This window comes from Tursiops truncatus, chromosome 2 (assembly GCF_011762595.2).
Source record: "Tursiops truncatus isolate mTurTru1 chromosome 2, mTurTru1.mat.Y, whole genome shotgun sequence".
Lineage (NCBI taxonomy): Eukaryota > Metazoa > Chordata > Mammalia > Artiodactyla > Delphinidae > Tursiops > Tursiops truncatus.
This window is the reverse complement of record NC_047035.1, coordinates 15,907,510-15,924,992: the sequence shown is the minus strand read 5'-3', so window position 1 is coordinate 15,924,992 and position 17,483 is coordinate 15,907,510. Positions and strand designations below refer to the sequence as shown.

The 17,483-nt window shown below is 38.0% G+C and overlaps 1 protein-coding gene across 7 annotated transcripts in view; it reads right to left on the bottom strand.

The window, feature by feature from the left end:
• Positions 1-17,483, bottom strand: part of GALC (galactosylceramidase) — a 62,967-nt gene that overhangs the window by 42,808 nt on the left and 2,676 nt on the right. For 5 of the 7 annotated variants that reach the window (XR_002173122.3, XM_019919705.3, XM_019919715.3 and 2 more), the window contains exons 2-4: positions 2,935-3,003; positions 2,611-2,674; positions 929-1,042 (exon numbers count right to left, since the gene is read on the bottom strand). Coding sequence is in view for 6 of the 7 variants with exons in the window: in XM_019919705.3 (XP_019775264.1) it covers positions 929-1,042; positions 2,611-2,674; positions 2,935-3,003 (247 nt within the window). In the remaining variant the exon portion in view is untranslated. The remainder of the gene's footprint in view (positions 1-928; positions 1,043-2,610; positions 2,675-2,934; positions 3,004-17,483) is intronic. The other 2 variants (XM_019919724.3, XM_073800162.1) reach the window with 2 other exon arrangements.

Sequence of the window (17,483 nt, the reverse complement as noted above, 5' to 3'; positions counted from 1 at the left end):
CACACTGACCTCCACATTTTTTTTTTTAATTTAGAAAAACTTAGGCTTGTCCTTTAATTAGATGGTTGAAAATGACTTTTAAAATAACTTGAAATTAAGTCCTATAAAATGGATCTCAACTCATGTAATTTAGCCTGAATGTATAAGCCTGTTTAAAAAAATCAAATTCATTTCAAATGATAAAAGTATGTCACCACTGTGTATGTTTGAAATCTTTTATAGGTCTGTGCACTGCTACAGGAGAACAGTGCGAGGAGTACAGTCCCATTTAAGAAGCCATCCTGCCGCTAGAATCTAAGCTCCACGAGGACAGGAACTGGGGCCTGGATTGTTCTAGGCATCCCCAGTGCCTAGAACAGTGACCACCACATCCTCGAGGTTCAAAACAAACACACATACAAACCAAAAAAAACTTTTGTATGTACCTCATCTAGAAATGGGGTCTACTACTGCATGTAGCACACAATTTTTGCAAATAGTTGGGATATACTGCTGCATACAGTATACAATTTTATAAATAGTATTGCCCTTTTACAAATTTTGATGAGAAATTTTGTTGAGGAAATTAGTATAGCACCACAAAAAAAAGAAAAAAAAATCGAAAACAACAGAATAAGATTCTCAACCTGATTTTGACATTTACTAATTTTCTGACCTTAAGTCAGTGGTATAAGCTCTCTAAGCCTCCACTGCTTCTGTAAAATGAGAAGAGTAGTGTCTTACTCCAGAGGTATGATAAATATCAGACACAATATATATGAGCAAAGAAGGAAGCATGCCTGGCACATGCTTTGCTGCTGGTAGCATACTGGTAGTATTAACAACATTATTAATACTACAGTATTAATAGATACTCCACACACATGATTCAGAATTTAAAAATTAAAGGAAAACAGACTACAAAAGTACATCAAACTTCACTTCTTACCCATGAGTGTGATCTTAGGGTTCCGCTTCTTAGCTTCCTTCATTAACCACCACTCATATCCTCGGAAATAATTCTCATCTAATGCATAGTGCATGTGGGAGGGCTCGGTGCCATCTGAATGGGAGAGAGCAAAACACAAAGGAAACTATCCGTTAATGGCACTTTGTAGGCCACTCTCCCCTACACACATACACACATTTCAGAGAAGTAGTATTCCAGATCCAATCCTGACGTAGGGCACATAAGAATAATCTTATATAACTTAAGGATGGATGATCAAAGCATATTATTTCATTTTTTCATTACCATAAGCAACATAAAGGTCTTAAATTATAAAATCACAGCTTTCTATTGTAAGCAGTGTTAAGAAAAGTGTTATCAACTCATATAATTGAAAATTCCTAGGACTATATTCTGCTGGGATTTGGTCTCTCTGGGGTTTTCAAATCCCTATGTCCACCTTTAAGCTCAGATCACCTCAGCTTCCAGCTTCTCAATCCTAGATGTGAATCCTGGGCTCCAAAGCCCCAATTTCCATACCCCAGGCCTTGAGCCTGTAACATGCCTTGTTAAATCAAGACAACAGAATTTTGAGAAAAAAGGAATGAGTACACTTTCCCACTGTAAGAAAATTCTATACTAACCTCTACAGGGTGTCAAGGTAGGTAAGTGACATCAGTCCTCACGTGTTACCACATTTCCAAACATCTGCCCTTGTTAAGAAAGGCCTCAGAAGGAGAGGGGCCCTAGCCCTTTTCTTCTTAAAGGTGAACATCAGAATTCACAAGAACTACCTGCTTCTGTATCTCTACCTCTAATTTAGCTTCAGCAAATGAAGGTGGCCAGTCATTATCACTTCTGCAAAATAGGGTTTGACAATAAAATGCATGTCTTTTATAATAGGTTGGGGATAGTCTTGTTATGGGATTTTCTTTTGTTTTTCATTTGCATTGTTTCTTTCAGCATGAATTAAATACCAATTCCACTACACAGATATATCTATTTAACAAAAGCCACTTCCAAGTCACTAACAGGTACATGGGTATATAGACAATACTCTAAGGTTCACTATAATGGAATCTAACTGATAAAAAATAAGTTATATACAATCATTGAGAGAATTTTCTTCTTCCTGAAAACCAGAGACCTATAAATTTTTTAACTGACTACATGTACTACACAAAGCCAAAATTATGACAATGAAGATTGAAAATTTAGTGGTTGAAAATGATTTTATTTTTAAAAGACAAAAAAGCTATATCTCTGAAATATCTCTGAAATTACTTATATTTTTGCCACATATTTTATTTAAAGCTAATAACATCTTACATATTTTATACATTGAAATTTTTCTTTTTTTAACTTCTCAGTAAAATTCCAAACTCTCCCTATGCTCTGTCTAGCAAATATTAGTTTATAAAAACTGTGGATTTGTTTACTACTTAGTACTTCAACTAAATAAGCAATCTAAAGTCCACAAGCTGCTTTGTATGGAAAAAATGCATATTTTGATATAATATTTTAAAAATAATTAGAATGAAGAAGGAACAATAAAGAACAATCTAAGCAGTAATCAACATCAAGAATGTTGGCATTCTTTATATTCTGAAACCACAGTCCGTAAGTTTAAATATAGGTTTAAATATTGGGGGAAAACGATGCCATTCCACAAATACTCCTACCTGTTGTCTGCCCATCACCACCTATTTCAACTTTTAGAATATGCAAAGAGGCACCGAAGTTCGGCTGGGGAAAGAAGTAACAATATTAACACTGTGATTCATTGTATGAAGGACAAAACACTTTAAGACAATTACTAATCACTGCCTTTGGTTTTGCAGATGAGAAAACCAAAGCAAAACTTCAAATAAACAGCAACTTATTCCAAAAGTAATTTGCCTAGTTTTTTAAAAACCAGAATGGTGAAGGTACTAAAGACTATTAGTGAAATTCACCACAGTTTCTAAGATATCACAGAAAGCATTAAATAATTATTTTTTCATTACCTTAAAGAGATAATCCAGTATTTGAGAACGATAGGGCTCTGGATAATTTACTAGAAGTCGGGAGGTTGCCTAAAAAATAAAAAGTTTTCAAAAGTATGAATAAAACAAATCCAATAATGAACACCTTTTCAGAGTGCTTATGCATGCCATCTAGCATGCCCATATTTAGCCAGCTCTTGGGCAGCGTTGAGCTGTGGAAAGTCGTTTCCCAGGTTATCTGTTTGCCTGTCTTGGTTTTGCCCATCATCGGGCAAATACGGCTGTTGTCTGTCCCATAGCTAAAACATAGGTTCCAAGCAACAACCAGATTTCTCTTCTACTGAGATGAGGGTTGGCTGGGAGGTAAGCTTGCTAAGTCTATTGATGAATCTCATTATTACAAATTTATCTTGAGGACCTTGACTCACAGAGTGGTTTTTAGAAGAAATGAAGCAGTTTCTCTGTCTTAAGGCTGTTTGTCAACTACAACATCTGGGGGCCAGAATGGGAAAGATGAATCTCAGGTAATTTTTCTCCTCAACGTCTTGCAAGAAAATATTACAAGCAGCACTGCTTAAAGGAACCTCCACTCTCCTCATTCTTATTAGAGATTTATAGGTGCTACCTCTTGCTATTAAGAATGACCACAGAGTGATTCCCCAGGCCAGGCTGTACTAAGGAAACCTCACACAAGGAAACCTCACACAAGACTTTCCATCAGAATAGAAAGAGAGAGGTGGAAGATGCAGAAAATAACACTTGATCATACCTAAACCATGGCTGATGACTGCTTGAACAAAGAAATCACAAAATCAATAACCCACCAAGTATGTATACTTTGGGGGGCAACAGTAGCAAGGGGAATAAAGAGATAGGTTTTAACATGAAACAACCAACACCTTCCCAGGTGTATGCCAAGGGCAAGACTTGACTTCCATGGGGCTTGATGTTCTATTTTACTCTCATATATGCTACCACTGGTGTCTCAGCCCCTGCCACTGACACATAGTCCCATGGAGCTACTCTCTAGCCACTTCAAGCTCAACACATCCCCAACCAAACGTAGCACTTTTTCCTAAATCTGTTTCCTTCTCATGTATTTGCTATCTTAGTAAAGAATAACACCTGTCTGAGCCATAAATTTAGGGACACCCTTTCATCAAACTTTCCATCTATCTTCAGTCACCAAGACCTCCTTAATATCTCTCAAATCCATCCCCTCATCTTCAACCCCACTACCTTCCTAGGCTCTCCTCAATTATTAGAACAGCCTAAATGGTTTCAGGGTCTCCCATCTGCCTCCCCATATTTTATCCTCCATACTACTTGTCAGATTAATCTTCCCAAAACAAAAACCTAACCATGAAACTACTCTGTTTAAACATGCCAAGACTTCCCTCCCCCAAGAGCTTTCAGGATAAAGTTCAGATTGTTCAGTTTTATACCCAAATCCCTTAATTATTTGGATTCTAACTCTGACACTTTACCCCTTATCACTCTCACACCATCTATCTAGGTCTAACAAACTAATTTTTCTCTTTCTTCTGTCTGGAATGCATTCTACACCCTCATTTGGCCAAATCCAATTCAGCTTTCAGGTCAAACTCCACCTGTTCAAGGAAGAATACCTTCTGCTCCTCCCCATAAGTTTGACGTAAGTCAGGGGTCCCCAACTCCCAGGCCACAGACCGGTACAGTCGGTGGCCTATTAGGAACGGGGCCGCACGGCAGGAGGTGAGTGGAGGGCGAGCGAGCGAAGCTTCATCTATATTTACAGTCGCTCCCCATCGCTCTCATTACCGCCCGAGCTCCACCTCCTGTCAGCATTATGGTGAGTTGTATAATCACTTCATTATATATTACAATGTAATAATAATAGAAATAAAATGCACAATAAATGTAACGCGCTTGAATCATCCCGAAACCATCCCCCCTCCCCCAGTCCATGGGAAAATTGTCTTCCACGAAACCGGTCCCTGGTGCCAAAAGGGTGGGGACCACTGACGCAGATTGGACTGTGGACTCCCTTGGCACAAGGTCCACATGGCTACCATAACTCTTCTATCCCTGCACCCTCATCACTGCTTTACTTTTCTGTTTCACCTCTAAGTTCCTTGAGGACAAGGACTGTGTCTTATTCAAGTTCATATCCCCATTTATTCTATTATTCAATAACCATTTATTTAATAGCTTTTATGTTATCATTTGTTGCACTGCACAGGCAACATAATATAGGCTTTGCATCCATGAAGCTGGTAGCCTGATTACATCATTTACAAGCAATGTGACCAAGGGCAATTTATCATAAAGTGGGTTATCTTATTCATTCAGCTGTCCTAAGACTAAAATAAAGTATATGTAAAGGACTTAGCACAGTAGCTGGCACATAGTAAGCTCTCAAGAATTGACAGGCACTGTATACACAAATTGTTTTTAAAAATAGTCACTTTCTCAAAGAGCTTACAGACTAGCAGAGGCTCAAATATTAAAGTGAATGAATGCTGTATATGCACACTAACCTATCCTTGACCCAAGGTAAACAAAGCTGCCTGCTCTGCATTATGCTAACGATATACATTGTTGTTAGAACAGTGTGTTTCACTGTTTGGGGGTTATTTTTCTCTCTGTGCTCTTCTATCGCTAACACAGAAAGTGCCAACTTTGAGTAACCACACCACATCATTACTCTATTGCAAGCCTACAGTCACACCGAATGCAAAAGCATTAGTCAATGGCAATAGTCAGTTAGGAGCAGTACAGCCAAACGTTGAAACGTACCATGAAGCAATAACAAATTACCAAATTACTAATCACGCTCCCTGAATAAGGCCTGGAGCTCTTTACAAGCAGCCCAGGAAGCCTTAGCACAGTAGCTGGAACATAGTAAGCTCTCAACAAATGGCAGGCATTGTATACCCAAACTGGAACACGTTTTTCATTTAAAATCCTTAGAATAACTTCCTCCCCACTAATCTATGAAACAGAATGATATTAACCAAAATTAGTCATGTGACAGATGCCATCCTGTGCTTTGACATCTATCCTCACAATGTTCCTACCAGGTAGGTATCACTGTGTCCCCAGAAAAAAACCTGAGATACAGGGAAGTTAAATAACCTGCCCAAGGCTGTACAGTGAGTGGCAGGGCCCAGAACAGATCCCTAGCAATCTGCTCTTCAGTCCATGTACACCATACTGCCTTCCCTATCAAATATGAAGATTCCAAACACTTATTGCCACAAACTGTGCTAGGTACCAGGGACTTCAGAAAGAAGTTTAAAGTGGTGTACAAATATAGTCTTGCAACCATTTTCATCCAATCGTATTTACCGAACTTCTAAGATGAGTGATGCATTACACATAAGGACACTATTAGAATAGATAACAGTCTCCTATTCTGAGTTACGAAACAATTCTTCTCATTTTAATAATTTTAAACTGAGTTAGTAAACATAAAATAACAAAACATTTCCATTTTCAGCAAGTTAAACAATGGATTTAATATCAAAGTAAAGATATTAGGACATTATGAGTCCTCATTTTAAGAAATACTGGCTATTCCAGGTTTAAACCACAAAAATAGAAAGGAGAATGGTAGTAGTAAAGAATAAATACATTAGCCCATTAGTCTACTGTTTACCTTGAAATATGCACCAGCACCTATGAGTGAGATTGCAACATTAGAAAATAAAAATGTAAAAATCAGCTGGGTTAGGGAAAAGATTTTTTTTTCCCACAGTAGAAGGTCAGATCTGTGATCAGACTACAGACCAAGTTATCCACTGGCTTTTCCTTCTTGTAATGCAAATGCAAAACTTAATCTCTGATCACCAAGGCATCCACTTTTCAAAAATAATTATGTTTTCTGGTACGTCTACTTAAAAATAGTCACCCAAATCTCGTCGGTAACTTGAAACCTTAGAGTTTTGCTAAGTTAAATGATGGAAATTAATTAAATATATAGATAATTTCCGAATAATATAAAATGCTAAAACATTAATTACTGAACATAGGTTTATCTACTTTTGGTTTCTTATCACAGAGAAACAAAAGATATTTAGATCTGTTAGAAAACATGTCTTGTGCTACAATGAAAAACTGTACCAAAAAAGAAGCATATGCTTCTAGAAATTATAAAATATATTCATAAATTTGCCAACCTACAGAATACTGGTATAACAGTTCACAATTGTTTACTTCCTAGTTTTCACTAGAAATTAAAGTTTATAAGAGTCAAGCATTCTAACTAATATATGTAATTAAAATACTGGAAATAATAAGGGAAACAATTCTATCAAGGGAAGTAGGATGTATTTTGGCTAAGAAAAGGTATGAGGTAGAGAGATGTATTTTTGTTAGGGAAATGAAAGTAATTTTGTCCTAAAGTAGACAAAATGAATGGATATAGAAGCTGGGGAAAGAGAGAGAGAGAAGAAGAGAGGGAATTTTACCTGTGTAGTCAAGCTAGCTAAAAATGAAATAAATTTATTATAAGGATTTTTTTAAATAAACTTTAATAGTGTACTTATGTAAAACTAAAACTTAATTATCTTTCATCTGCTAAGAAGACAAATTTTTATTAGACTATTGGTCTGCTCTTGATAAGCCTGTGAAAGGTTTTTCTTTACCTTTTAAGTAATCTGCCTAGGAAATAAAGATTCTGTGTTTTATCAAAATAATATTCTATGCTTCACATTATCTTTACTGAATCTTTAATTACTTAAAAAAAAAAACGTGAGTCTTCTCTATTAAAAGAGCTAAGGTTGTGTGTTTGGGGTGGGGGGGTTAAACTGGGATTAAAATAAGTAACTTTATGTATTTGCCTGTGAAGTTCTTGTCATTTTGGTTAAATGGATAACTAAGTATTATTTCACAGTGACCAACAATCCTATTTAATCAAGTGTTTTAACAGCTTTTGATATTTTGACAAACTTCCCAAAATCAAATTCTAAATGAAGTCTTTTTGACCTCAAAATAACTTTGAGATTTTCCAGATGGGCCCTGGAACATCTCAAAAGATGTGGTCTTTCTCCTTATAAAAAGACAGACATTAAACTAATTAGGCTTATTTGGTATGTTAAATTGCATGGGAAGCACTGTCAAAGACATAATGCTAAACCTTCTTTGGGTTATATTTGTATTGATATATGTTACTAATATATGTGTTCCAGAAATTACATGAAATTCCTAGATACCTGCTATATCCTGGTATAATGTTATCACTTGTAATTCTAGTTATTAACTTAAAATGTTGTATGTCACAGAAATAACCTAATTTCCTTGTCATTTGCATTATAATAAACTTTATCAGATCTTTAACATGGTCGTGTTTAAGTCTTTTTGTCATTTACAGACAATTATTTACTCTGACACTTTTGCAAAAGTGTTCTTTGAAAAGTGCTTCATCTTCAAGAAGACTTGTGAAAAGGACTCTAACTTAAAGTACAGGATTCTGATAATTTTCAGATCATATTGCTCAACCGGGTAAGAATTTACAGAACTCTAAGGTAAAAAAAGATTCAGGGCTTCCCTGGTGGCGCAGTGGTTGAGAGTCCGCCTGCCGATGCAGGGGACATGGGTTCGTACCCCAGTCCGGGAAGATCCCACATGCCGCGGAGCGGCTGGGCCTGTGAGCCATGGCCGCCGAGCCTGCGCATCCAGAGTCTATGCTCCGCAACGGGAGAGGCCACAACAGTGAGAGGCCCGCGTACCGCAAAAAAAAAAAAAAGATTCATAAAACTGCTAACTAAAGATCAGGTTCAATCAGAATTAATTACAAGGAACTGAATGAACTGATGAGGATAATTATAATTTTTATGACTTTTTATCTGAAACATTATTAGTTCTTGAATGTTTTTTTTTTCCCCCAGACTTAAGGAAACCCTTTTTCCTAAGCTGTCTATGACTTACAGCAATTTGGTAAAGTGTACCCTTATAAACAAAGATAAAACAAATTTCTCCCTACCTGATCCCTTCAGAATTTAGAAACTCTTAGCGAGTATTCTCATTTTCATAGCAATATATTTATTTGCATAAGTTCCTAAGAATCTGTCCTCCTTATAACAGGACACAATTGGAAACATTGATTATATTACTAAGGTTTTAACTGGAATGTCATATCTGAGAGAGATGAACATAGACTCAGATATGACCAGACAGATTTAAGGAACTAAGCTTGACTTATGGAGCCAATAAAGCTCCTTGGAAAAATCAGCCTGGCAACTTGCTTACAGAAGCCTTACCAGGTGAGTAAGGAAGGTCGCTTCCTGGCAGATGTAGGAACCTCAGGATATTCGGTGGACCTCGAGAAGAAAGGAATTCACCCAAATCTATCAGTACTGCAGGGAAAGTCTGATGGTAAGCTCATAGCTTGGCTTCCTACCTTGAGAGAGACTTCTAAGAGTCCAATCTGTGATTCCTTGTGTGAAGGTCCAGCAGAGTATACTTGAAAGAGCCTATATGGTCTATCACTATTCTTGTTGCACTTAATAAATAATAAATTAATTAATTATTAAATAATCAGGCCAGACTTATTTTGCAAGTAAATTAGCATTATTTGGGTTATCTCTGATAAAAGGTGGGGGGAAGGGGAAACTATAGGACACCCTGTGGATATCAGATTTTAGTCCTGTTAATTGCCTTTGAGGTTTGTTTTCTACCTGTAAACTGGACTGAAGACTGAATTCTTCTCACTTCCTCTAATACCTGGCTACAACTCTCCAGATATTGTTTCCAACTTTTTCCCACCTTTCTGATTTGGAATTATTGAGAACTAAAATTGCCCTTTTCCTGAAGCCATGCAAGCTAAAGTGGGACAACTAGATATAAACTCCAGAGAAATCACTACAACAGTTCATGTATGAACAATCATTGTGCCTCTTGCTGCATGCACCACTCAGAAAGAACCCCCCCACCACCAGAGATATTCAGACTACAAACCAGGAAAATCTATGATTGCCACCATCTGTCCCCACCCCGTCTGAATATGCTTCAAGTCCTACATCTAGAAATCTCAACTGGCTACCCTCAGGCCTCAGACTAGGTTTATAATCTGCTCCAACCACTAACCATTGTTTTTCTTTTGTTTCCGTAGAAGTGCCTCTTATGAAATAACCTGAATCAAATATTTGCACCATAGAGGCCTAACTTTATAAACACACCTGCATCGCTGCCTCCTCAAATGAGACACAATCCATTAATTGAACTGACCTATTCTAAGACAGTGGTTGGGTGCGATACGGAGCAATCCACCAACTCAGCACAGATTCAAACCTACTTACACCAGATGTCCCAAGATGTTAATCATAACATTATCTAATCTTTGAATGGATCCCTAGGGCCCCAACATCACTGATCTCGTTTCAAGGTGTGACCCTTTAAGCTTGGGTCAATGGCTACCAGCTGGATTTCAGGACTACTGCTTGTTCGATATAATTATTATAGGAGTGCTACTAAAATCCTTTCTAGGTTACAACATGCCCTATCCCTGACTTTGAGTAAATCAGCTACTCAGGCAGTTAACGTCCTCACCACTGACTCTGATGCCTAGGCATGAAGGGTGGATTGTAGTGTAATCCCCAACAGTCGGTTTTTCCTTTTTTGTAATGGAAGGGCAGGACTTAAGCTTTGATTGCAAGGCATCCACTCCAGGGTTATCCACTTCAGAGATAGCTATCTCAAATAAACACACTGCCAGCCACAGAACTAGATAAAGAGCCAGGCTGGGGTTGGCGGGAGCGGGTGGGGGGGATTCTTTGTTTGAGATCTTGGTTGATTTCGATAACTGACCATCATTAGGGTCATTTTTTTTTTCTCTTCCTTCACTTTAAATTTCTACTCTTAGGTTTTGAACTCACCAATAAAAAGTGAGCGCACAAAACCCTAGGCCTCACCCTTGACCCTAATGAAAGCAGAACCCCAGGCCCACACCCCCCTCTCTACCTACAACCTCCCTGTGTGGCCCAGATGTGCCATGTGCTTTCCAGGGCCTGTGAGTAATAAACTTTTTATTTTCAAGGTTTTCTGACGGTTATCACTGAGGGCATCTTGCAATCATAGTAAATAGCACAGAGAGGAGCTTCAAGATGGCAGAAGAGTAAGATGTGGAGATCACCTTCCTGCCCACAAATACATCAGAAATACATCTACATGTGGAACAGCTCCTACAGAACACCTACTGAACGCTGGCAGAAGACCTCAGACCTCCCAAAAGGCAAGAAACTCCCCATGTAGGGTAGGGCAAAAGAAAAAAGAAAAAACAGAGACAAAAGAATAGGGACGGGACCTGCACCAGCGGGAGGGAGCTGCGTGAACACAGCCTGAAGGGGGCTAGTGGGCCACAGCTCGCCAGGAGGGAGTCCAGGAAAAGGTCTGTAACTGCCAAAAACGCAAGAGACTTTTTCTTGCCTCTTTGTTTCCTGGTGCGCGAGGAGAGGGGATTAAGAGCGCTACTTAAAGGAGCTCCAGAGACGGGCGCAAGCCGCGGCTAACAGTGCAGACCCCAGAGATGGGCTAAGGCTGCTGCTGCAGCCACCAAGAAGCCCGTGTGCAACCACAGGTCACTATGGTTGACGGAAATCTCTCCCAGCAGCCTCAGAAGCAGCGGATTAAATCTCCACAATCAACGTGATGTACCCTGCATCCGTGGAATACGTGAACAGGCAATGAATCACCCCAAATTGAGGAGGTGGATTTGGGGAGTAATGATTTTTTTTTTTTCCCTTTTTCTCTTATTGTCAGTGTGTATGCGTATGATTCTGGGTGTGATTTTGTCTGTATAGCTTTGCTTTTACCATTTGTCCTGGGGTTCTGTCCTTTTTTTTTTTTTCTTTTCTCTTTTTAATAAACTATTCGGCACTTGCTATCATTCGTGGATTTGCTTTCTGGTTTGGTTGTTCTTTCTTTTTTTTTAAATTACTTTAAAAAATTTTTAATAATTATTTTTTGTTTTTTATTTTAATAACTTTTTAATTTAATCTTTATTTATTTTATCTTTTTCTTTCTTTCTTTCTTTTCTCCCTTTTATTCTGAGCCGTGTGGATGACAGGCTCTTGGTGCTCCACTCAGGCATCAGGGCTGTGCTTCTGACGTAGGAGAGCCAAGTTCAAGACATTGGTCCACCAGAGAACTCCCAGCTCCACGTATTATCAAACAGCAAAAATCTCCCAGAGCTCTCCATCTCAACACCAAGACCCAGCTCCACTCAATGGCCAGCAAGCTACAGTGCTGGACACCCTTTGCCAAACAACTAGCAAGACAGGAACACAACCCCACCCATTAGCAGAGAGGCTGCCTAAAATCATAATAGGTCACAGACACCCCAAAACACACCATCAGACATGGGCCTGCACACCAGAAAGACAAGATCCAGCCTCATCCACCAGAACACAGGCACTAGTTCCCTCCACCAGGAAGCCTACACAACCCACTGAACCAACCTTAGTCACTGGAGGCAAACACCAAAAACAACGGGAACTACAAACCTGCAGCCTGCAAAAAGGAGACCCCAAACACAGTAACTTAAGCAAAATGAGAAGACAAGGAAACACACAGCAGATGAAGGAGCAAGGTAAAAACCCACCAGACGTAACAAATGAAGAGAAAATAGGCAGTCTACCTGAAAAAGAATTCAGAATAATGATAGTAAAGATGATCCAAAATCTTGGAAATAGAATGGAGAAAATATAAGAAATGTTTAACAAGGACCAAGAAGAACTAAAGAGCAAACAAACAATGATGAACAACAAAATAAATGAAATTAAAAATACTCTAGAAGGGATCAATAGCAGAATAACTGAGGCAGAAGAACGGATAAGTGACCTGGAAGATAAAATAGAGGAAATAACTATCACAGAGCAGAATAAAGAAAAAAGAATGAAAAGAATTGAGGACAGTATCAGAGACCTCTGGGACAACATTAAACGCACCAATATTCGAATTATAGGGGTCGCAGAAGAAGAAGAGAAAAAGAAAGGGACTGAGAAAATATTTGAAGAGCTTATAGTTGAAATCTTCCCTAATATGGGAAAGGAAATAGTTAATCAAATGCAGGAAGCACAGAGAGTCCCATACAGGATAAATCCAAGCCAAGACATATATTAATCAAACTATCAAAAATTAAATACAAAGAAAAAATATTAAAAGCAGCAAGGGAAAAACAACACATAACATACAAGGGAATCCCATAAGGTTAACAGCTGATCTTTCAGCAGAAACTCTGCAAGCCAGAAGGGAATGGCAGGACTATTTAAAGTGATGAAAGGGAAAAACCTACAACCAAGATTACTCTGTCCAGCAAGGATCTCATTCAGATCTGACGGAGAAATTAAAACATTTACAGACAAGTAAAAACTAACAGAATCCAGCAACACCATACCAGCTTTACAACAAATGCTAAAGGAACTTCTCTAGGCAGGAAACAACAGAAGGAAAGGACCTACAATAACAAACCCAAAACAATTAAGAAAATGGTAATAGGAACATACGTATCAATAATTACCTAAAATGTAAATGGATTAAACGCTCCAACCAAAAGACATAGACTGGCTGAATGGATACAAAAACAAGACCTGTATATATGCTGTCTACAAGAGACCCACTTCAGACCTAGGGACACATACAGATTGAAAGTGAGGGGATGGAAAAACATATTCCATGCAAATGGAAATCAAAAGAAAGCTGGAATAGCAATTCTCATATCAGACAAAATAGACTTTAAAACAAAGAGTATTACAAGAGACAAAGAAGGACACTACATAATGATCAAGGGATCAATGCATGAAGAAGATATAACAATTGTAAATATTTATGCACCCAACATAAGAGCACTTCAATACATAAGGCAAATACTAACAGCCATAAAAGGGGAAATCGACAGTAACACAATCATAGTAGGGGACTTTAACACCCCACTTTCACCAGTGGACAGATCATCCAAAATGAAAATAAATAAGGGAAGACAAGCTTTAAATGATACATTAAACAACATGACTTAATTGATATTTATAGGACATTCCACCCCAAAACAACATAATATACTTTTTCCTCAAGTGCTCATGGAACATTCTCCAGGATAGATCATATCTTGGGTCACAAGTCAAGCCTTGGTAAATTTAAGAAAATTGAAGTTGTATCAAGTATCTTTTCTGCCCACAATGCTATGAGATTAGATATCAATTACAGGAAAAAGTATGTAAAAAATACAAGTACATGGAGGCTAAACAATACACTACTTAATAACCAAGAGATCACTGAAGAAACCAAAGAGGAAATCAAAAAATACCTAGAAACAAATGACAATGAAAACACAACAACCCAAAACCTATGGGATGCAGCAAAAGCAGTTCTAAGAGGGAAGTTTATAGCAATACAATCCTACCTTAAGAAACAAGAAACATCTCAAATAAACAACCTAACATTACACCTAACGCAATTAAAGAAAGAAGAAGAAAAAAACCATAAGTTAGCAGAAGGAAAGAAATCATAAAGATCAGATCAAAAATAAATGAAAAAGAAATGAAGGAAACGATAGCAAAGATCAATAAAACTAAAATCTGATTCTCTGAGAAGATAAACAAAATTGATAAAGCATTAGCCAGAATCATCAAGAAAAAAAGGGAGAAAACTCAAATCAATAGAATTAGAAATGAAAAAGGGGAAGTAACCACTGACACTGCAGAAATACAAAGGATCATGAGAGATTATTACAAGCAACTATATGCCAATAAAATGGACAACCTGGAAGAAATGGACAAACTCTTAGAAATGCACAACCTTCCGAGACTGAACCAGGAAGAAACAGAAAATATGAACAGACCAATCACAAGCACTGAAATTGAAACTGTGATTAAAAATCTTCCAATATGGGCTTCCCTGGTGGCGCAGTGGTTGAGAGTCCGCCTGCCAATGCAGGGGACACGGGTTCGTGCTGCGGTCTGGGAGGATCCCACATGCCGCGGAGCGGCTGGGCCCGTGAGCCATGGCCGCTGGGCCTGCGCGTCCGGAGTCTGTGCTCCGCAACGGGAGAGGCCACAACAGTGAGAGGCCCGCTACCGCAAAAAAAAAAAAAAAAATCTTCCAATAAACAAAAGCCCAGGAGCAGATGGCTTCACAGGCAAATTCTATCAAACATTTAGAGAAGAGCTAACACCCATCCTTCTCAAACTCTTCCAAAATAGCAGAGAGAGGAACACTCCCAAACTCATTCTACGAGGCCACCATCACCCTGATACAAAAACCAGAAAAGGATGTCACAAAAAAAAAACACTACAGACCAGTATCACTGATAAACGTAGATGCAAAAATCCTCAACAAAATACTAGCAAACAGAATCCAACAGCACATTAAAAGGATCATACACCATGATCAAGTGGGGTTTATCCCAGGAATGCAAGAATGTATATTCTTCAATATATGCAAAATCAATTGATGTGATACACCATATTAACAAATTGAAGGAAAAAAACCATATGATCATCTCAATAGATGCACAGAAAGCTTTCGACAAAATTCAACACCGATTTATGATAAAAAACCTCCAGAAAGTAGGCACAGAGGGAACTTACATCAACATAATAAAGGCCATATATGACAAACGCACAGCCAACATCGTCCTCAATGGTGAAAAACTGAAACCATTTCCACTAAGATCAGGAACAAGACAAGGCTGCCCTCTCTCACCACTATTATTCAACATAGTTTTGGAAGTTTTAGCCACAGCAATCAGAGAAGAAAAAGAAATAAAAGGAAACCAAATGGGAAAAGAAGTAGCAAAGTTGTCACTGCTTGCAGATGACATGACACTATACACAGAGAATCCTAAAGATGCTACCAGAAAACTGCTAGAGCTAATCAATGAATTAGGTAAAGTAGCAGGATACAAAAGTAATGCACAGAAATCTCTTGCATTCTTATACACTAACAATGAAAAATCTGAAAGTGAAATTAAGAAAACACTCCCATTTGCCACTGCAACAGAAAGAATAAAATACCTAGGAATAAACCTACCTAAGGAGACAAAAGACCTGTATGCAGAAAATTATAAGACACTGATGAAAGAAATTAAAGATGATACAAATAGATGGAGAGATATACCATGTTCTTGGACTGGAAGAATCAACATTGTGAAAATGAGTATACTACCCAAAACAATCGACAGATTCAATGCAATCCCTATCAAACTACAACTGATATTTTTCACAGAACTATAACAAAAAATTTCACAATTTGTATGGAAACACAAAAGACCCCGAATAGCCAAAGCAATCTTGAGAAAGAAAAACGGAGCTGTAGGAATCAGGCTCCTGGACTTCAGACTATACTACAAAGCTACAGTAATCAAGACAGTATGGTACTGGCACAAAAACAGAAATATAGATCAATGGAACAGGATAGAAAGCCCAGAGATAATCCCATGCACATATGGTCACCTTATCTTTCATAAAAGAGGCAAGAATATAGAATGGAGAAAAGACAGCCTCTTCAATAAGTGGTGCTGGGAAAACTGGACAGCTACATGTAAAAGAACGAAATTAGAACATTCCCTAACACCATACAAAAAATAAACTCAAAATGGATTAAAGACCTAAATGCAAGGCCAGACACTATCAAACTCTTAGGGGAAAACATAGGCAGAACATTCTATGACATAAATCACAGCAAGATCCTTTTTGACCCATCTCCTAGAGAAATGGAAATAAAAGCAAAAGTAAACAAATGGGACCTAATGAAACTTCAAAGCTTTTGCACAGCAAAGGAAACCACAAACAAGATGAAAAGACAACCCTCAGAATGGGAGAAAATATTTGCAAATGAAGCAACTGACAAAGGATTAATCTCCAAAATTTACAAGCAGCTCATGCAGCTCAATATCAAAAAAACAAACAGCCCAATCCAAAAAAGCAGAAGACCTAAACAGACATTTCTCCAAAGAAGATATACAGATTGCCAACAAACACATGAAAGAATGCTCAACATCATTAATCATTAGAGAAATGCAAATCAAAACTACAGTGAGATACCACCTCACACCGGTCAGAATGGCCATAATCAAAAAATCTACAAACAGTAAATGCTGAAGAGGGTGTGGAGAAAAGGGAACCCTCATACACTGTTGGTGGGAATGTAAATTGATACAGCAACTATGGAGAACAGTATGGAGGGTCCTTAAAAAACTAAAAATAGAACTACCATACGACCCAGCAATCCCACTACTGGGCATATACCCTGAGAAAACCATAATTCAAAAAGAGTCATGTACCACAATGTTCATTGCAGCTCTATTTACAATAGCCAGGACATGGAAGCAACCTAAGTGTCCATCAACAGATGAATGGATAAAGAAGATGTGGAACATATATACAATGGAATATTAGCCATAAAAAGGAACAAAATTGAGTTTTGTAGTGAGGTGGATGGACCTAGAGTCTGTCATACAGAGTGAAGTAAGTCAGAAAGAGAAAACAAATACCACATGCTAACACATATATATGGAACCTAAAAAAAAAAAAAAATAGTCATGAAGAACCTAGGTGCAAGACAGGAATAAAGACGCAGACCTACTAGAGAATGGA